This window comes from Thamnophis elegans, chromosome 3 (assembly GCF_009769535.1).
Source record: "Thamnophis elegans isolate rThaEle1 chromosome 3, rThaEle1.pri, whole genome shotgun sequence".
NCBI classification, from domain to species: Eukaryota; Metazoa; Chordata; class Lepidosauria; order Squamata; family Colubridae; genus Thamnophis; species Thamnophis elegans.
In genome coordinates, this window is record NC_045543.1 from 29,905,926 (window position 1) to 29,928,092 (window position 22,167).

General features: G+C 38.2%; 1 protein-coding gene across 2 annotated transcripts; it reads left to right on the forward strand.

The window, feature by feature from the left end:
* Positions 1–435: 435 nt before the first annotated feature.
* PAQR8 (progestin and adipoQ receptor family member 8) lies at positions 436–22,137 on the forward strand. Of its 2 annotated transcripts, none has more exons than XM_032212628.1 (2): positions 436–847; positions 16,426–22,137. In XM_032212628.1, exon 2 carries the CDS (start codon positions 16,437–16,439, stop codon positions 17,496–17,498), a length of 1,062 nt encoding a protein of 353 aa, XP_032068519.1. In that variant the 5' UTR covers positions 436–847; positions 16,426–16,436; the 3' UTR covers positions 17,499–22,137. The 2 variants fall into 2 exon arrangements, with proteins under 2 accessions (XP_032068519.1, XP_032068518.1); XM_032212627.1 differs by lacking the exon at positions 436–847 and adding an exon at positions 1,212–1,294.
* The last annotated feature ends 30 nt before the right edge of the window (positions 22,138–22,167 follow it).

Below are 22,167 nucleotides of genomic sequence, written 5' to 3' on the forward strand. Positions count from 1 at the left end.
AAGACAGTTCAATAAGTCGAATGACGACAATAAAGGACAAAGGTTGGTTTTTGAGAAACAAATAAATTTAAAAGGCTGCTTTCTGAAATACAGGATTTTCCTTTAGAATAAAGGACGTAGGGTCACTATATCTATCAAACACCGCTTGCCTCTATAAATCCCTCTCTCCGGCTGATTTCACCCCGAACGCGAGAAGTCCAAGCATCCGAGGGTCGCCGTTTGGCGAACTTCTCAGTGGAGTGGTGCCGGGCCAGGTGACAGCCAACCTGCAGGTGTGCGACGACAGAAGGGACAGGTGAGGCGGGGCGAGGCGCCCTGGTCGCGCGTGGCCGGCGGTGCAGGTGGCCGTTCCGAGCGTCCCTCGTCTTCCTGCCTTAGCGGACTGGGGAGCAACTGTCGGAAGGAGGGTGGGAGGAGTCGGTGTGCAGAGTAAGGCAACGCGGCGCGGCGCAGCCCAGACACCCGGGCGGCTGTGCAAGGCCCCTAGTCCTCGCCGCATCCCTGCAAGAACTAGGAAGGGAGGTAGAGAGAGAGAGGCGCTTGCCTCGCCTTTCTTCCTCCGGAGCAAACGCAGGGCCGGTTTTGTCCAGAATCGCTGCCGCGCCTGGAGAGGGTGGGAGAAACAGCCTGTTGGCGAAACGGGAGCAGGAGCCTGGAATGAAGCGCCTGGAACAAGAGTCTCCATTCACCCGTCGCCCCGAGAGGAGATGGCGAGTCATCTGACCTGAAGTGCCCGTAATCCCGCTGCTTCTTTTGGGGTACTTTTCAGTGAGTGTTTGAACCGGGACTCTGGTTGCATTTCATTTGCCCTGGTAGCTTTGGAGACATCGCTTCGGAGAGTGTGCAGGTTTGTTTTCCCTGTAGCTCCTTGAAGCCACAGCAACATGGTCACTGCCGTTTGAGCTCCCAAGTCTGTTTCAGTTCGCCCTCCCCGCCCCCCAATAAATTAGCTCCTGTTTGAAAGAAGACCTGTTCGTGTTGGTCTGTTGCAAAATCCTTGCTTCTTTTCTTCCCGGTAGACTTGTCTTTCTGTCTGTTTTGTGTGTGAGTGTGTATGCGCGCGCGCTCGCGTTTTGTTTATGTCTTAAGATTCGGGGGCGGCAGTGACGTTATGCCGCTACATCTTCCAAATGTGATGAGTTGCTTACAAGTACTTGAGAAAGAGAGACTGCTGACACTTAGAACTCTCAACATCCTGATTTCTAGCCCTGTGCCTTAAGCACTACACTGGCAGTCTTGCATCTTAACTGTACATAGGGCCTTGGAAAATTCAATGGTGGTGACAGGTAAAAGGGTAAGAGTTATTCCTTCCTTCCAACAAAATCCAGGATTAAGGATAACTTAACCAATTGTAATGGTTGCTGCTATGTTTTGGGAAACAATTTATGGTCAATGAAGTGACCTCAACTAGTTAGGCATCCAACCTGGAATTTGAAATAAGTTGCCATCAAAGGGGTGGATTTGAGCTGAGAGAGGCAACATCAGTTCATGTGCTCCTGTTGCTGTTTTGTTTTTGTTTGGCTATCTGTTTTAGAACTGAGTTGGTTCAAATATCTAGCTCCTGAGGAAATGAGTTCAGCTTCATCTTTACTGAATTTGGGGGACTTTTAATAAACTGCAATGTTTGGGGATTTGGGGGGATTTTTTAAAATAATGTTTTGGGATATTACTCTTTTTTAAAGAAAATGCTTAAAGAATAACTTGGAGATTGCTCACGAACAGAAAAGCAATTTATTAATCCTATTAGTTAAATACAGTTATACTGTTCCTCTCTTTTGCGATTGTAGAAAACTAATGCTAATTTTTTTGACTGACTTCTACGGTAATAGTTTTTTGTTCTTTAGTTTATAACCTAAGTTCCCTGTTTGGTCCTGAATCTCTTATAACTTATTTATGACTTGTTATTATAAATTTAATTTTTGAAAGTTGTTTAATTTTTGTAATGTTATTTAAAATTTCCTTAGTGTCTTTACAAGGCTTTAATTAAAGGATAAAAATATTTTAATTTTAAAAAATATAAAAAAATATTGCTGTCAGATGGGCAAAAAAAAATTGTTTATGTTTCTGGCATTGACTCCAGACAGTTTAATGCCAAGTATTTCTTGTTCCTTACTCCCAATCTCTAGTGCAAAATGGGCAAGCCTGAATGAAAATTTAGAAACAATCTTAATTTGCAGAGTCTAGATTGTAAAGTCATTAAAGTTCTGGAAAATGAAGCTTGAACTGTTTGGGTACATAATGCATAATTCATATGACAGCATGAAGCATTACAAGAAAATGGATTCCTATTGTGCAGTAAATATGTTTATTTTTTTATTTATATCTTGCCTTTTGTTTTGTAGGTCAAGGAGGCATACTATAGGGTTCCCTTGTTCTGTTTTCTTCACAACAACAGTCCATGACTTAGGGTGGTCTAGGATGGTGTCACTGCTCTAAAGTTACCTAAGAAGCTTCTAGATTTGAGGATAGGCTAGAATCTGGTTCCTGCTCATAATCCATCCCATCAACTACTACGCCACAGTTCAGCTTGGTTTAGGGTTTTTTTTTTTTTTTTTTTACTAATTTTTACTTCCCAATGTAAAAATTATTATTGATGGAAAAAGTGAATTGTTAAGACATAGAATATATGAAGCTATATTCCATATGTTTCTGTCTCAATTACCAAACAAATGACTGAATATTAAGTAAAAATAGAAGGGAGAACAATGAGCCTTGTTGGAAGTTGAACATTTTGGGAGTTGAAATTCCAAACATCTGGAAAGATGCTAGCTTGGGAAATGGGACTCCCTATTCCAATAATTGGGAACTTTTTTGGCACCAAATGCCCAAACCAGAATGTGCATGGATGCACATGCACACCGAAGCACCGGAAACCCAAAGACCAGCTGGCCGGTGCGTGCATGCCTGTTTTTGGCCCTTTTTCAGGCTTGTTTTTTGGGCCAGTTTCTGGCTGGTTTTCAGGCCAAAAAAGGCCCAGAAAACAGCCTGGTTTTTGGCTGTTTTTTTGTGCCATTTCAGGCCACTTTCCGGTGCTCTGGTGCCTGCGAAGACCAGCTGGAAACCAGAACAGCTGGAGACGGTGTGCATGCCCACAGAGAGGGCTCTGCATACTACCTCTGGCATGTGTGCCATAAGTTCACCATCACAGCCCTATTCAGTACAATACAAAATTATATTCATCCAAATGAGAATTTTTCTTCTTGTGGTTGGGCAGTTTTTGGACATTAGGCATAGAGTTTGGTTTAGATATCAGAGTTTCTTAATCCTTGAAAATTCTGAAATATTCTGTAAAATTCTATAAAACCTATGGAACAGGATTTTCTCCACTATAAACAGTTACCAGATAATATTGTGCATAGAAACATTTGGTAAAGAATGCTGAGGTTTTGCCCTGGCAATTCATTTGCTTTCTTGGTAGTGTGGGTCTATATTGAGGTAGGAGAGTTGGTGGAGTGAATAAGGCATCAGGCTAGAAAATGTGAGTGTGTGAGTTCTAATTTGCCTTGGGTACAGACAGATGGGTGAGCTTGAGCCAGGCACTTTTCTTCAGCTCTAAGAAGCAGGCAAGGGCAAACCACTTCTGAAAACTTTGCCAAGATAATTGCAGACATTAGTCCAGGAAGTTGCCAGGAGTTAATAATGACACAACCATGATAGAAAGATATAGAGAGATAAATAATAGATTAGGATAAATTAGATTACAATAGAGAGAGTGGGAGAGAGAGAGAGAGATAAAAAGTAAAATTGAGATTATTGAGAGCATGCTTATTAAAGGTTAGATGCTTTGCTGCTTCCCATTTGCTAGCTATACTGGTTCTGCATACAGTATAGACCTCACCTTTCTGTTCTCTGGAGACTCAGAATGAGTTGTACATAATCTTGTGATGAAATACAATTGCAAGTGAACCGTTGCTGTCATTTGTATTTTTTGCGAACCCCATTTTTTTTTTTTTTACTTTTGCATCTCTTTTCTTGCATTTTTCAGAATTCCATTCTCCCCCCAGTTCTTGGGGTTGTTTATATTTGTTTTCTCTTTTTTTCCTTTATTAAAAGGTGTGAACTTATGCTAAAATTCTTTTCAGCACTACCTCATCATGTTCATCATTCCTTGTCTCCCCAGAGGTATTTAATTGATATACACTACACGTGATCTTATCTAAAAGTCTGAGAAGCGATATAACCGTTATGAGCATATTTTTTTGCTATGTCAAAAAAACCCCATACATTTTGCAATGAGCTTGTTTGAGTCATCTGCCTAGTTGCGTTTCTTTTCTGAGCTACATAAGGGAAGGTTTTTCTTCCTCAGACGCAAGTGGTGTTGGGCTTTTCCTTATTTTCTTTTGCTGAAATTTCCTCTGCTGGATTTCAGTGGCTAAATGATGAAATATCATTGACACAATTTCCCATCACATTGAGGTTGTTTCTTACATAATTATTTTTTAAAAATGTCCTAAAATAAGCTGATTTTTAAAATGATCGTACATCTAGAAAAAACAAATGGAAAGCTCCATCCTCAGTGTTAGGTAGTGGCATTAATTATCAAAACATTTCCTAACCCTGTTCATAGTCTGGGATTTGACTTTTGAACAACAAAACAGGTGTGTTGTTTTCATTTTTTTGGCAAAGTCCAGCTTACCAATTACACAAGCTATGTGAAAGAAATGAAGGAAATATATGCAATCATGTTTCTCCTTTTGCGGGAATAGAATATGAATTGACACACTTGTTGTATTCCCTGATATAGAGACTCAGCTGGCAAAACTGAATCCATCAGGCATTTTTATTAGCCTCCTGATGACACTACTAAACATTAAGCAAGTTTTTACTGTATATGAATAGTGCTCTTTTTCACTCAAAAGGAAGCAAAAAGATACTAAGCCATTATAGCTGGAGGTTGCCACCCTATATTCAAAATGCAAAGAAAGATGCAGTTTATTGTTCTTGGATTGCCAATTCATCATACTATTAATATTTTTTAAAATTTTTGACTGTTTTTATATTATTGATTCATAGTTTTTATTGTACGTCACTCAGAATCTAATGGGCAGCCATATAAATAGGATGACTAAATAAATAGTATGTGTGTAAATATTTAGCACCTGAACATATGCGTGCTGATGTTGGAGAGCAACTGTCCCAGTTGGGAGGAAGGATCAAGCAGGGAATTAGTCTGGACTCATTACATAAAAACAAGAGAGCAGTGTCTGATCTCCACTGAATTTCTTTGAGCCTTATCTAGTTTTTCCCAGGCAAAGCCGCCAGCCTGGAGACATTCCTTTGAAATAGTCACAGAACAATAAAGTAGCTAGTTTGATGAACCCTTCATGTGTAGGTCTGGTTTGTTCACACCTGACAACCCATAACAACTAGGTTTTACTGCTGCTTGCTAGGACAGTGAGGAATCTTGAAGGGGTATTTTCCTTAGCTTGAAGCAACAATTCAAGGCTTATTAACTGTTGAATCTCTTGATGTTTACCAAATGTGTGACTGAGCAGCTATTTCAGGGGCTTTTGAACTATGTCCATAGATGCAGAAGAAAAATAGATATCTGAAGCAAAGCAAAGAATGTTGATAGATTCCTGATTCCTTCCTGTTTCAAGCAGAGCCACTACTACTAATAGAATCCATCTTTTACTCCAGTTTGTGATAGACTTGCAAAACAGGCACTCTTCTTACAAGTCTACTGGACAGTAAAATTCTTATTATGTGTGAAGGGCAAATCTGGAAATATCCTCCTGCATGTTAATTATTGAAATGGCCCATATATAATTGGTGGTCATTGTCATTCAGATTCTGTTTTCACGTATCTGTGTGCACTTCTGATTGAAGGTATCTGCATATTTAGAAAAGTGGCAGAGTATAAACAGTTCAAATTGACTTTATTTTTAAAATAAATACATAGAAAAAATTGTCAGGTTGTTCAGTTTGCTTATTGTGAAGATTACTTTATTTTAGCCATGTTTATACTACTGATTTGAGAGTGATACATAAAAATAATAAAATATTTAAAATTCTTTATCAGGAAAAAAGAATTATAATTAAAATATTTGTGGTGGCTTATATATAAAAAGAAGAAATAGAGGAAAGCATTTATTATCTGAATTCAAATTTATTTTTCTCCTAGAGCTATTTTAAAAATAGGAGAGAAAAGTAGTCCAGATCCCAATTATAAATTAGAGAACTGGTGGCTGGAAATTTTGGGAACAATGTCAAAATTGAAAATGGATAAATTCTGAGACACAAACATTAGCTTTTAGAATGTACTATAGAAGGAAAGAGAAGGGTAGATGACTATGACCTGCATAACTGTCCCTCCTGATTAGCATGATGATAGTATGAAAATGGGTTGAAGGGACACCATTTGTACAAATATAGAATTCAATTCTTTTTATAGAAAGAGCTTATAGAATGTTAATGTTCATTATTAAATAATTTTGCAGGAATGAAAAATCAACATGTGTTTATTTAGAACCTCTATTGTAATGTGGTAAAAAAATAAAAAGTGAAAAGGGTACTTGAGGAGATATTAGAAAAACTCAAGATTTTAAAAAATTTCCACACACTCCTAATTATGTACACCAGACAGTGTCCTTTCCTGCCTGATTTTTTTTTTCATTTGAGTTACCAGGCAACTTGCATACAAATGCTGTTGTTTGGGACTGAGGCTGAAATACATGCCCTCTAAACTGAATATAGCTTTTCAGCAAAATGCTACACCCACACAGAAAAGAAGAGAATAGAAGCTTTGTAGAAGTGGAACAGTAAATGCTGACCAAGGATTTTCCCCTCTGTAATGTTAATTGCCTATTGCTTTGTTCATCATTGGCACATGACAGCTGAAATTAAGCAAGTTCTTATTTTCGAATGCTGTAGCCTGGAATCTGGCATGAAGGAATCTGTGAGTTTTGTTAACTTTCTCTTATTTTCTATTTACTAAACAGTTTATTTATAATCCTGGCATTACAATGCTTATTATTAATTATTGTTGTTTACTGTTGTTGCTGCAGTTGACGTTTGTATAACTGAAAAATTCATCTTGCTGTTCCAGAAATTACAGAACAAGGAGCAGAATAAGGAATTGGGGATGCTTCAAGAATAAATAAAATATTTCATGGAACGGAAGGAAGAAAGGAAGGAAAAGAAAGAAGGGAGGGAGGGAGAAAATACCTGGAACCCTGTTAGTCGAGATAAAAGCTCAGATATATTTATTTATTGCAAGGTGGAAGAAGTTGTACCTATTGTTAGACTCCAGCCTTCTTCAGCTTACTGAAGATGGCTAGAGTGAAGTTGATAGGAGAAGCTCAAAGCCAGTTTCATATGAAGAAACACATCTTAACCATCACTAGGCTATGGAAGTATATGAATCTGATAATGGATAAACACTCTAGATTTTATCTTATTGAGATGTGTTTGATGACCAGTTTGAACAAGTATTTGGTATGCAGTATAATTCAGTAAAAAGTGAAGCCACAGTCAAGTTGAGCTTGACTTATATAGACACATCTATTCAGTGTTCTTGTCATCATGCATTGCCTTCTTGCAAGACTCCCCCCCCCCCCCGATTCCCTACTCTTTTCCAAAGTGCTTTCCCACTCAAGTGCTAGCTAAGCTATTCCTGTATAGCTTTCTGAAATGGTTAAAGTCTTCTGGGGGGTGTCACTGCTGATTCAATAATTATAGAAAGTGCTGTATAATAGACAATTTTTTTCTTTTGTAAGTTATTAACTGTAGTAAAAGACTAAAGATAAGTTAGGTTGGCATAAGGAAAAATAGCTTAGATAATAGATATTGAATAATAGATATTTCTGCTCAGAAAACTATCAAAAACATAGAATGGAATGGAGTTATATTAGTATATTACTCTAACCTCCCTCCATCAGTGTGCTGTGATTGGAAAACTATGGTAAAATGATTCCCTCTGATTAGAAGCAAGGTGTCATAGTACCAAGCCAATTGGGTGACTTTTGGCCAATCACTTTCTCTTGGCCCAACCCACTTCACCAGATTGTTGTAGAGAAAGGAAGAGAAGGAAAATGTGTTGGATATATTTGCTGCTTTGAGTTATTTATAAAAATAATAACATTAAGATAAAACAAAAAAACCCCAAATCAATCTCTTTTTTTTCACCTTACTCTAGTGCAGCGGTTCTCAACCTGTGGGTCATGACCCCTTTGGGGATCGAACGACCCTTTCACAGAGGTCGCCTAAGGCCATCGGAAAATACATATTTTCAATGGTCTTAGGAACCCAGAAACTTGCGTGCCAGTGTTTGGAGCCAGGAGAGCAGTGGCGGGGGTGGCGGGTGCTGCCTTGTGAAAGGGAGGGGCTACCTGACAGGAGTGGCAGCGCGAGAACAGCCAGCACCAGCCATGTGGGGTGGTGACATGAGGGGCACTGGCGTGTGAATCAGACAGCTGTGCTTGATGAGGGGAGGGGAGGGGGGAGAATGGAGTGCATGAGCGCCGGTGAGGCAGCGCCCTGAGAGGTGGCCAGGCTGGGTTCGGTCTCCCAACTGCGAGTGGAGTGGAGGGGACACTGGGAAGAAGGAGCCGAGAACTGAGGCGAGAAGGATGGCGACGATGTCCCTTCAGTCCACAGCCGCTTCCTCCTCAGAGACTCTTGTGGGCGCTCTGCATCAGCTGGCTCCAGACGTTCGGGTTTTCACTTTTCTGTAAAAACCTCAATTCATTCACAAGGAGGCCCGCCTTCGTTTCCTTCCCGCGATATCTGAATGAATGAGTAGTTGGAAAACTTGGGAGTGAGAGGATTCCAGGAGTTTAGGGGCGGAGGGAAAAAAAGGTAGCTGTCACAAAACATCTTCAGCAGCTGTTTGAAAAAAAATAAAGTGCTACATCTTTTTAGTTTTAAGTTTTAAGCTTCCATGCTTAGAATAGAATGGAATGGAATAGGAAAATGGAATGGGAATGGGAATAGGAATGAAATAGGAATAGCATGGAATAAAATAGAAGAGAAGAGAAGAGAATGAAATAGGAGTAGAATGAAATAGAAATAGAAATGTTTATTGGTGAAGTGTGATAAGACACACAAGGAATTTGTCTCCAGTGCAATAAATCAGTGTACATATAAACAGCAAGAATAGATCATAGGTCATAATAATAGTTACAATCATTAGTTACAAACCATAAAGAACCAGTTGGACAAGATAAAAAACAGGAGAGGATATCCAACCTAGTACTGTATTTCTGTTTGACCCATTTTTTTTTTACTGTCTTCTCTGTTTTATTTTTATTTTGTTACCAACTGAAATGTTTCATGGACTTTTTGTAACAAGGTTAGAGGATATTATATTATATTATTATATTATGTTATGTTATATTATATTATATTATTTTCATTAGCAAACCATTTCACAATATATAATTACATATTGTTTTTGTGATTAATCACTATGCTTTAATTATGTTCAATTTGTAATAATGAAAATATATCCTGCATATCAGATATTTAAATTACGATTCATAGCAGTAGCAAAATTACCGTTATGAAGTAGCAACGAAAATAATTTTATGGTTGGGGGTCACCAAAACATGAGGAACTGTATTAAAGGGTCGCGGCATTGGGAAGGTTGAGAACCACTGCTCTAGTGCCTTCCTTTTTGTGAAATCTTGGCTGTGAATGCTACACCTTTGTGGTCTGGTTTGTTTTTCTGTTTGTATTCAAATTGTTAATTGAACTTGGACATCTCTCTGAAACAATCCATTAATTTGAGATAGAACTAAGCATAATGCATAAATAAATAAATAAATAAATAAATAAATGTGATGTACAGAAACATTTAACTAAAGTTTCTTCAACTGTTTCATCTATTGTTTTGTCAGTAATGAGAGTACAAAAGAGGGTAAGAGGAAAAATGGAAACTCCTCCTTGATTTCAGTCTATCTAGGGTAAAGCTAAGTGTATATAATTTGTTTTATTACACTGGTATTTTGATAATATAAAGAGCCTCATAAGTATATGAGAAAAAGAGACAGATGGATGCTCCTTAAAATAAATGCTGCAAGACAGTCTCTGATTTTTTTAAACTCAGCTTTTAATTAGGGTTAACATGACTATTAAAATTCCCCATGGCATTTTTTTTAATTTGAAGGGCGAAGAGTGTAGCAGAGGCAATCCTCTTAATATGTATTTGAAAGCAAGTCTTCCCACACTTTAGGAACTTTTAACATGTGGTCTCTGGGCCAGCCTCAGTATGTTATATGTGTGTATATGTGTGTATGTGTGTGTATATGTATGTATGTATGTGTGTCTCTGTGTGTATATATGTGTGTGTATATACATATGCATGCATGCATGCATGCATGCATGCATGCATGCATACATACATACATACATACATACATACATACATATATATATATATATATATATATATATATATATATGTTATATTTATGCTGATAAATAAATAAAGGGAGACTAGTATAGATCTATTTCAAGCTATTTAGCTCTCATCAGCTAGCCATACCCATGTTTGGGAATCGAACCTGTGCTCCATTGCCTCCCAGGCAGGGAGTCAACCATTTGAGCTACAGAGAACGACTCCTTATCAGCCAGCCAGGGTGGGAGGTATATACTTAAAGTCACAACCCCTGGTATGCCCAAGTATGGGAGGAAGGTCACACTTCCACTCTCTGTCATTAGGCTCGTCACAAGAGACCATCCAGACAGAAACAATGGAGCACAGGTTCGATTCCCAAACATGGGTATGGCTAGCTGATGAGAGCTAAATAGCTTGAAATAGATCTATACTAGTCTCCCTTTATTTATTTATCAGCATAAATATAACAAATGTAACAAAAAGGCAACAGTAAAAAATATTGGGTTTCTGTCTGGATGGTCTCTTGTGACGAGCCTAATGACGGAGAGTGGAAGTGTGACCTTCCTCCCATACTTGGGCATACCAGGGGTTGTGACTTTAAGTATATACCTCCCACCCTGGCTGGCTGATAAGGAGTCGTTCTCTGTAGCTCAAATGGTTGACTCCCTGCCTGGGAGGCAATGGAGCACAGGTTCAATTCCCAAACATGGGTATGGCTAGCTGATGAGAGCTAAATAGCTTGAAATAGATCTATACTAGTCTCCCTTTATTTATTTATCAGCATAAATATAACAAATGTAACAAAAAGGCAACAGTAAAAAATATTGGGTTTCTGTCGGGATGGTCTCTTGTGACGAGCCTAATGACAGAGAGTGGAAGTGTGACCTTCCTCCCATACTTGGGCATACCAGGGGTTGTGACTTTAAGTGTGTATATATATATATCTCACCATCCTCAGGCTGGTGTTTTTGGCTTAAAGCGTGGTCGGAGATGCCGTCTTTCTATAAATCTTGGTGTGTGTGTGTGAAGTGCTGGCGTTGTTTCAGTAAGTGGATTGATTGGCGGTGTGGCTGCATCATGATTGGTAGATTGGTGCTGATTGGTGCTGGCTGTGTGTCCATTGTTGTTTTGTGTTGTATCGGCCTGGGTGGTGGGTGGGGCTCGTTTGTTTACCAGGGCTGGTTTTCAGATGTCTGGCAGGCGGGAGGCATCGTCACATTTATTCATGTTGTGGGGGTGTTTCTCTATTTCGATAGCTTCCATAATTATTCTCTTGTTGAAGTGTTCAGTTTTGGAGATTAATTTGGTTCCTTCAAAATTAATTTCATGTCCTGTAGCTTTAAGGTGCTGGAAAAGGGAGTTATTTTTTTCTTTTTTTCCTACTGTGTTCTTGTGTTCTGCGATGTGTGCATTTATTCTCCTGTTCATTTGTCCTATGTGTGTTGCAGGGCAGATTTTGCATTGTATTTCATAGACTTCTTGGTGTTCTAGCTGGATCTTGTCTTTGGGGTTTCTTAAGATGTTGGCTATTAAGAGACGAGGTGGTGCAGTGGTTAGAGTGCAGTACTGCAGGCACTTCAGCTGACTGCTAACTGCAGTTCAGTGGTTCAAATCTCACCGGCTCAGGGTTGACTCAGCCTTCCATCCTTCCGAGGTGAGTAAAATGAGGACCCAGACTGTGGGGGCAATATGCTGACTCTGTAAACCACTTAGAGAGGGCTGAAAGCCCTATGAAGCGGTATATAAGTCTAACTGCTATTGCTATTGCTATTTTTTGGTCAGTGTTGAAGGCTGGTTGTTTGCTTCTAACCAACTTCTCTTTTTGGATGTTCTAATCTACAAAAAAACAATGGCTCCCTAGGACACACCATCTACCAGAAAAAAACACACACCAACAGCTACTTAAACGCACAATCCTATCACCACCCTGCACAGATCAACTCTGTAGCCAAGACCCTCATCTCTAGAACTAAATGCCTAGCCAACAAATACCACCTGAAAACTGAATTACACACTCTCACAAACATATTAATCTCCAACGGATTCCCAAGAAAAACAATTACCAACCTAATCCAAAGGGAGATTCCCCCAAAAAACCGAGACACAGAACAGGACAACGGCATCACTCTCCTCCCTTACATCAAAGGCACCACAGATAAAATCAGCAAAATTCTCCACAAACACAATATCAAGACAACCTTTAATACTGAGCAAAAAATAGCCAACATTTTAAGAAACCCCAAAGACAAGATCCAGCTAGAAAACCAAGGAGTCTACAAAATACCATGCAAAATCTGCCCTGCAACATACATAGGACAAACAAACAAGAGAATAAATGCACAGCCACACAGCCAATCAATTCACTTACTGAAACAACGTCAGCACTCCACACACCCCCACCAAGATTTATAGAAAGACAGCATCTCTGACCACGCTTTAAGCCAAAAACACCAGCCTGAGGATGGCGAGTGAGACCTCGCCGAAACGTTGCCAAGACAATCTCAATCTTACATGGGAAAAGACCCGAATACAACAAGACCAGCATACCTACACCCGTGAAAATCTACTGTGTGTGTGTGTGTGTGTGTGTGTGTGTGTGTGTATTTTCTGCTTGCAAGGCTCCTAGCGTGGAGCTGAAAGGCAAAAGGGAAGCAGTATTTGGCATACCAGATGCTTTGACATAACACTTACTTATTTCCTTGGCTCAGCTGACAAGAGAGGAGAGCTTGTGGCTTAGGGGCTAATACAACTGCCTAACTTGTAAAAACAGCCCAGGTTCAAATCCCAGTAAGGGTATGGCTAGCTGATGAGAGCTAAATAGCTTGAAATAGATCTATACTAGTCTCCTTTTATTTATTTATCAGCACAAATGCAACACACACACACACGTGCACACATTTTTTTTGCTGATAAAACAAATGAAGGGATACTAGTATAGATCTATTTCAAGCTATTTAGCTCTTATCAACTAGCCATACCCGAGTAATCATGTCTGTTTGTTTTGTTCCTTTCTTAAGATCAGACATAAACCAAACTTGTGAGAATGATCCAGGCAAAAAGTGTCCCATATGCTATTATCCAAGAAGAATCTCCCATTGGGGCCAGTAGGTTTTCATGTATGTATATAGTTATGTAGAAAGATACTAATATTAATGGAAGAGATGTAGGAAATTGGGAGGAAGCTGAACTACGCTTTCCCACTCAAGTGTTAATGTCCTGATGAAATTGAGGACCAACTGCATTTATTAAAGGTAGAAAACAGCATTGTTTTCCAAGCTCATTTAGTACAGTATCACATCTAATTTGTTTTTTAATGCTGAATGAATGAAATTGGCTATATGGAAGGGGATTTATGCATTACAAAGCTTTAAAACAAATGGTTTAAAAATCATTGTGGGATTTCCTTTAATCTCTACAAGTAATATATGCTGACCTTTAAGACATGAAAGTAGAAAATCAGGCTAGCAGGTTAATAGCACTTGTCTTGGAATAACTGAAAGTAATCTGAGTTATTTGTATTGAACACTTTTTAATGGGGAATAGTGAGTTACAGTGTTATTGAAATAGATTATGTAGTCTTCCCATTTTAAGAAAGGTGGAATGGTTTTACTGAAATCCAATAATGAGATACTATTTGTGAATGTTTCAGAAAGGTACTTCCAGAGAATGAGGTCAGTGTAAAAAGCACTGAGATATTAGAGGTAATACAAGAATATCATACAACAATACGATCAGCCGAAATATTCTTATTTTCCAAATAAATGAACATATTTCTCTTAAGTATTCCTCATGGTTTTAGCCATATCATCTAGCACAATGATGGCGAACCTTTTTTGGCTCGTGTGCTACAAGGGGGGGGAAGCATAGGGGGGTCGTGCCACACCCATAATGCAATGCGTGACACTCCAGTGTGTATGCGTGCATTGAAAGGCACTCCCCCTCAGTGCGTATGTGTGCATGAGAGGCACTCCCCCTCATTTTTCCATGCTTTTTTCACCCTCCCCAGGCTCCAGAGGCTTATAAGTGCCTGAAGAGGGTGAAAACAGCGCCCCCCCCGGAGGCCCTCTGAAGGTTTCAGGGACCTTCAGGAGGCTTCCCTGAAGCCTCCAAAGGGCAAAAAACGACCCTATGAGCAAACTGGAAGTAACTTACGGTTTGCTCGTAGGGTCGTTTTAAGCCCTCCGGAGGCTTCAGGGACCTTCAGGAGGCTTCCCTGAAGCCTCCAGAGGACTAAAAAGGACAGTGGTTTTTAGTCCTCCGGAGGCTTCAGGAAAGCCTCCTGAAGGTCTCTGAAGCCTCCGGAGTGCTTAAACCGTCCCTATGAGCAAACCCGAAGTCCTGGGTACTTGAGAGACCGCCTCCTGCCGATTACCTCCCAGAGACCCATTAGATCCCACAGACTAGGCCTCCTCCGAATTCCATCTGCCGGCCAATGCCAGCTGTCAACTACCCGGAGGAGGGCCTTCTCTGTGGCTGCTCCGGCCCTCTGGAACGATCTCCCCGTGGAGATTCGGACCCTAATTCCCCTCAGGCTTTCCGTAAAGCCGTTAAGACCTGGCTGTTCCAGCAGGCCTGGGGCTGCTGAGTTCCATCCCCACTCGAATTGGTTTGCTTGTTGAGACCTTTTAAATTGGTTTTGTATTGTTGTTTTTGTTTCCTTTCCTTTTGTATTGTTCCCTTTCCCTTCGGTTTTATTAGCCGCCCTGAGTCCCTCGGGAATAGGGCGGCATACAAGTTGAATAAAACCTAAAACCTAAACCATTCCCAAACTTCCAGTTTGCCTGTAGGGCCGTTTTTTTGCACTCCGGAGGCTTCACCCACCCCAGACTCTTGGGCCTGGGGAGGGTGAAAAATGTCTTTAAAAAAAGGCTGAACTCAGCCTTACGTGCCCTGACAAATGGCTCTGCGTGCCACTTGTGGCACGCGTGCCATAGGTTCGCCATCCCGGATCTAGCATAATGCTTAAAACATAAGCTTTAGAAATACAAGAATCCGTCCTCCATGCTTGCCACTGAGATATGTGGCACAGCTATGACTTTATGTTTCTGAGACAGTCACATTAGTCATTGCTCCCGTCATTACTGACTCTGAAATTTAGTACTTGGTTAGTAACCTATGCACTTTCCTAAATAGGGAATATTTGACGTAGGACCCAGGATATTGAATTCCGCAGTGATTTACTTGTATTGAATGTGCTAAACTTGATATTTCAATCTTCATATGTTGTTTCATTTTAGCTATCACCAAATGTGTTCTTGACATTTAGGGATGCAACATTATTTTGGATTATTATTACATAATTACCACTATTATACCACTATAATAATTAACTAAGAATAGGATATTGATGATATAAACCCCACTATCTTTTGAAAGGAATTTTGGGAGGTGAATGTGGAAATAATTTGGGGCTACTGTGTTTGAAGACCCTTTATATCTCAACTCTTTATAGCGCTTTATAGCTCAACTCTTTCTCAGGCATTATTTTCTGATGGAAATAATTTTAATATACCTGCTGTTTTTCCCTGAATCAAAATTTACTAATAACTAATCTGCAGTACTTTTTTTGGTAGAACATTCACAAATGTAAATGTAATGATTTTTTGAAGATTTGTTTCTTAAAACTTTGTTGTGGACTTCAAATTATACAATTCCCAAATACATTAATTTCACAATGGTTGTAATGTATCCAAATATTCTTTTAGGAATCAAGTGACTTTAAAACAATGGAATAACAATGCTAATTTTGATTAATAAATGGAAATAAACTTGTAAAAAGCAAGGAAGACAATAAGATTGATTTATGTTCATTTAAGATATGTCTGTAATACAACTCAACATGAAAGAAACCATTATGGATTAAGCATCTTTTTTTCTTTTTTTAAAATGGAAGCTGGGAATGCAGTTTTTGCTAATTTAGTCCCATCATACCATCCTTATTGCCACTTTCTTTCTCCAGTTGTTTGTCCAAAGGACTTGACTTTGAAAGTTACTGTAATCATATGGTGACATATAGAGATTGTAAATATTTGCCTGTGTATTCTTCATTTTCCTTCTTAACATTGTTTACATTCTTATCACTTCAGGAATCATCTTAATGATGACGGCTATTCTGGAACGGATCAGCACCTTGTCCATCAGTGGACAACAGCTCCGTCAACTTCCTCAGCTCCTAGAAGAAGGTTTTCCCAAGATGCCTTGCACAGTTAAAGAATCTGATGTGCCCCAACTTTTCAGAGAACCCTATATCCAAGCTGGCTATCGCCCCACAGGTCAGGGTTGGCGCTATTATTTCTTCAGTCTTTTCCAAAAACATAACGAGGTTGTTAATGTTTGGACTCACCTTCTGGCTGCTTTGGCAGTGCTGCTGAGATTTAATATATTTGCTGAAGCAGAGAACTTGTCTCTAGAGATCCACTCCTTACCCCTCTTCATCTTCGTCCTTTCCTCTGTTACATATCTGACATGCAGCCTCTTAGCTCATCTTTTGCAGTCCAAGTCAGAGATATCACACTATACTTTCTATTTTGTGGATTATGTTGGAGTCAGCATCTACCAATATGGAAGCGCCCTGGCCCATTTCTACTACAGCTCCGACCAAGCCTGGTATGACAAATTTTGGCTTTTCTTCTTGCCAGCAGCTGCTTTCTGTGGATGGCTCTCGTGTGCTGGCTGTTGCTATGCTAAGTACCGCTACCGGCGACCCTACCCCATCATGAGGAAAGTGTGTCAGGTGATCCCAGCGGGATTGGCATTCATCTTGGACATCAGTCCTGTGGCCCACCGTGTGATTATGTGCCACCTTGAAGGCTGTGAAGAGTTGGCTGCTTGGTATCACACCTTCCAGATACTTTTCTTCCTAGTCAGTGCTTATTTCTTTTCTTGTCCAGTTCCTGAAAAATATTTCCCTGGATCTTGTGATATTGTTGGACATGCCCATCAAATTTTTCACACCTTCCTTGCTATTTGCACACTCTCACAATTGGAAGCCATCTTCTTGGATTACAAAAACAGGCAAGATATCTTATTCAACCGACATGGATCTCTCTCCATCATCCTGTCTTGTGGCTCCTTTTTTGGCTTAGTTGCTTGCAGTGCTATCACTGCACTGTTATTGCAGCGCAAAATCAAGGAGGAGCTGGCCATGAAGGCATCCTGAGAGACTGACATAGAAACAGGGTTCAGTCCTGATGTGCTTGAAGAAAAGTAGGAAGAGGGAAGTTTATTCAAGTACTGTATATAAGTAAATTAACCAAGTGGTTTTTCTTTCGAAATTATAAATCAACGAATTGATTTCAGGCAGGAACTAATTTATTAAATACACCTTATACCCTAAACATTTTTACTAACTCTGCCTATTGCTGGGCAAAGGGCATTTAGGATACGATTGAAGAGTTATAAAGATAGATTTTTCTAAATGGTCTTTTATTTATTTACAGAAATTTGTATTATATGAAAGAGGATACTAATCACTAACTAGAAGAGTAGAGGATATAGATTTGCATGTTTATAAAGCTCTTATCTCATTGGGAAATTGGAATTGTGTCTGGGTTATACTACTTCAGAATATAAACTAGGATGGGTTTCCATAAGAGAAAAAGATTTCTTCACACATTAGGTCAAAGTTCCTAATTTAGTAGTTTACATGTAGGGAATTTTTTTCATGTTAAATCATAAGGCTCATTATTTGCATCTGAAAGGATACATAGTAGTCATTTATGACTTTAGTGATGATTAGAGCAAAGATTATGGTGAAGGTTGACATAAATGTTGATAATCTCATTTGGTCCATTTCATTTTAGCTGTGGCTTTGATACCACTGGTATCTATACAACTCAAGAATCTTCCCCCGAGTTGTAAGCTTCAGAAATAGTATGGTGGTAGAATAACTGTCATAATTGTCACTGGTTAATTGATAGTTGTCACCGGTTAATCATTCAAGCCCAGATTAGCTGAAGCAAAGAAGGGTAGAATTCTCAAAGGTAGCAGAACTAGTTTCTTCGTGAGTTTTTTTATGATGTTAATAAAGAACTAATCATCTAAAAACATAGGACAAACAGTGCTATCATTGCTATCAAAATAGGATGCTATTTTCAAGGTTTATAGTGCCGTTCAAAGGCATTATTTTACCACTTTAACACTGATTTAGCAGCTATATCTAGTGTTATTCCTATTTGTTGTCCATAAAGCCTCTTCCTAATTCATTTCTGCATACCTTCACTCATATTATTGTCAAAATATTAGTTTTCCTGGTTCCTTCCTGATTTTAGGTATCATGTCACTCAAACAAAGCCATTTGGGACTTTTACAACCCGAATGTTATTTTGACAACTAAGATAAGGGAGTACTTCTTCCCTGTTTCAGCACCGTTAAATAATTAGAGGAGAAGTTTTATTGTAAAAAAATATTACATGGACAAGTACCATGCCATAGTATACATTGTCCTAACCAGTTTTATTTGTGCTTTTTATCACTAGAAGTTGAGTTGTGTTGTGCTTTAAGTCTCATGTGGTATTTAACTATTAAACTTTTATTTCCTCTCTTCCAAACACAAACACCATATCCAAACAGTAATTGCAGCTGTGGAATGTTTTATTTATTTAATGTTGTTTCCTGTGAAATGTTATTTCCACATAGCAGACTAGCATATAATTTAAAGGTGTGTGCCAAACTTGGTTTCTGAGGGTGCTGGGAAGTGGAAATCATTTTGCACATGTGGACATTCATGACAATGAGTAACCCCATTTGCAGTCTGGCAATGGAACACTCAGAATTCTAATTCTAATTTCCCATCTTATTCTCCTTAATGTGCAATATATCAGTTATCTAAGATGTCTAGATTTACACTTACTCAAATTTTGGTGAAAATTATTAACATATAGGTACAAAGATAAGTGCAGTCCAAGTTGGATTCAACAAAAATCATTAATAATAGTTTTTTTAAGTATTAGAAATGGGTCCAGTCACAAGAAATTTAAACCATTTTCTGCCAACATAAACACTGAAAATTTTTGTTAAGAATATATAAACTATAGGAAGAAAATAAGTCCATCAATTACATCTGATGGGCTGTATGAAAATTCTTAGTGATTTTATATCACCACCTAGTGGCATAATAAACTAAGATTTTTCTAATAGCTGGAATGGCTCTGAGAATTTTAATTAGGTTGGTAGTCAGCAGAGATACTTTTTATTAAGATGCTTCTAACTATAGTCAATAAATAGGCCATGCTTCTTTTTTCATAGAACATACTTTATTCTTACTGTGAACTAATTTGCATTATTTTCTGTAACTTCATAAATGATATCTTTGTTTCACAAGGAATTCTGATTGAACATGTATTTTATGCCTGTAACTTGGTTGCTTACAAAGTGATATAGATTAAAAAGTTCAAGTTGCTCCAATTTAATCCATTGTAAAATGTATACTATAACCAGCATTAGTCAAACTGCAGAGATCCTGAAATATAATTTTAAATATGAAAGCACTCTTAGAATGTATGGCTGGTTAAGAAAAATTGCTGTGTACTAAGTTTCTTAAAATTGTCCTTCACACTTTTTCAGATATCTGCCTCTGATAATTCCCAGGTCCTTTTACTGCTAGTTCTGTATATGCACAAAATGTTATAATTAGGACTGATGAATCCAAGTGAATGTGTTATTATTAGAAACAAATGTGATAAATAAAAGGACTCCTTTTTAGCACGTTTCAAAGAGTTGGTTCAGAATGTGTAGGAAGGACACCTTTTCAAATAGTTAAAGCAGCCATGTCTTGAAAAAGGTTCATGTAGCTATTTCAAGAGCTAATCCTGACTGATTGTGCATACTTGTGCTTGCACAACCACTTTCCTTTATTCCCCGCAAGCCCAGTGATGCAGAGATCACATGGAGTACCCCTGAAGCAGCCACATGCCATTTTGAAACTTTAGAAAGCCTTATTGGTTTTACTTTAGTGTTACATGGTCTAAAGCAACTTTTTCTAATTATTGTTTTTTCATTCTAAAGTGGTATGATTTAGCTGGTTTTAGATTCTGAAAATTGAAGTCTAGAATACACAGAGAGCAGTAGGTTGGGCACTGCTAGTCTAGTATTAATAATAATTAATCCAAATACAATCCAAATTATTATTAGCGTTCCACCATTATGAACATTTGTTTAATAAAACTAGCCTTGCTATCTACAGGCCCATGCCTATTTTGCAGTTGTTAACTTCAGCTTTATTTGGATTTGACATCCAAACATTGTAGTAGCTGACTTACATGTTATTTCCAATACTTCAAATAATATGTGGTGGTTTCAAGTGTGCCTTGAATGTTTATATCTTTCAGAGGCAGTTTTAAAAATATATATTTTAAGACAGGCATTATTTGTTACTAAAATGAAATTAGTTTTTTATTTTCTTTCTTTTTTAAAAAAGTGTTAGTTTTAGAATTATATAAATAATTTCTATATTAAATTCTTGAAATCTGCACTGTTGAGAACATTTGAAAAATTGTACTGTTTTATATAAACTTTTGAAGTGAAGAATGGAAAGAGGATATCTTAAGTAAAGTTTAAGAAATTGTTGTTTTATGTGAAATTTGTTAATATCTAAATGTTTATCAAAATATGGCTTCTGTATGATTTGCAAGATTAAGGGAGAATGTTAGTAAAAATTGTTTGGAGAAAACCTTGATGCTTCTGCAGACCTGGTCTGAATTTAATGCTTATATCACGTTAAAAATGCCATTTTCATTCAAGTTTCTGATAGATGTAATTATTACAACAGAGTACAAAGTAATATTGCCCTGTTTCCCCCTGTGGAGGCCTCAGAAATCAAATCAAAATCCATCAGAAAGTGTTAGAATTGAGTAAAAATATTCAGGTGAGCGACAATGATGTTTCCCTTTTGCATTAAACAATCTCAATGTGTTTGTAATAACAGAATATTCTTGTGGTTAAAGCAACCAGGAATGATTGAATTAGTATAGTTTAGAGATTTGCACAATGCACTGAATGTGCTAAACCATACTGGGTAGCTTTTTGCAGGACACTAAGCTATCAACTATATTTTAGCTTAATATGTTGTGGAAACAAACACCCAAAGTGCCTTCATATTTCACATAATATCCACACGTCTAATTTTGTAGCAGGGCTATTGTAAGAGTTCAGTACATGTAACAATACATTAGACATAGATTTACTGTGGATATAAGGTTATTTCACTAATTTTTCCCTAAGGCAAGTATGCTTAGGTATGAAGCCTTTTCGCAACTAATGCCCAATTTTGTAATTTCCATACCAGGATTTGCCCTTGAAAAAAAAAGTAATTTTCTGCTAATTTTATTTTTTAATATTTTTCTCACTGTCCTGTGAGTGGAATAATCATCCTTATGCCTCTGAAAAACTGCAGATTTTTCATAAGTCATCCAAATGATAATCCATATACTTTCTGTGACTCAAAATGACTCCTCTCTTAAAGTTTTATGAATCCTGTGGGACACACAGTGACTAGTATGCAAAAATATTATATAACTCTAGTGCACAAATATTCTCCTGAACGCTCATCTAACAGTGTTTTATCTTTATTTAAAAATGGTTTTCTGTCAACTTCATTTTTTTCTTGAATATCTTTGTACATATTGCTGTGTGGACCAATATGTGTGAATCTAAAGATAATGACAAAATGGGGGTGAGTTCTGAGAGGAGATCATGGAAGGAGGAAATGAGCCTGCTATGCTCAATAATATTTGAGATCTTATATCATCCTGGACAAATGGTTTTTCAATCCTTTCTTGAAAACCTTCAGTGATGGTACCTCCACAACTCTAGGAGTCAAGCTGTTATGT

Excerpts from the sequence above, each read along its gene's own strand:
- PAQR8 (XM_032212628.1), top strand. The coding sequence starts at position 16,437 with ATGATGACGGCTATTCTGGAACGGATCAGCACCTTGTCCATCAGTGGA.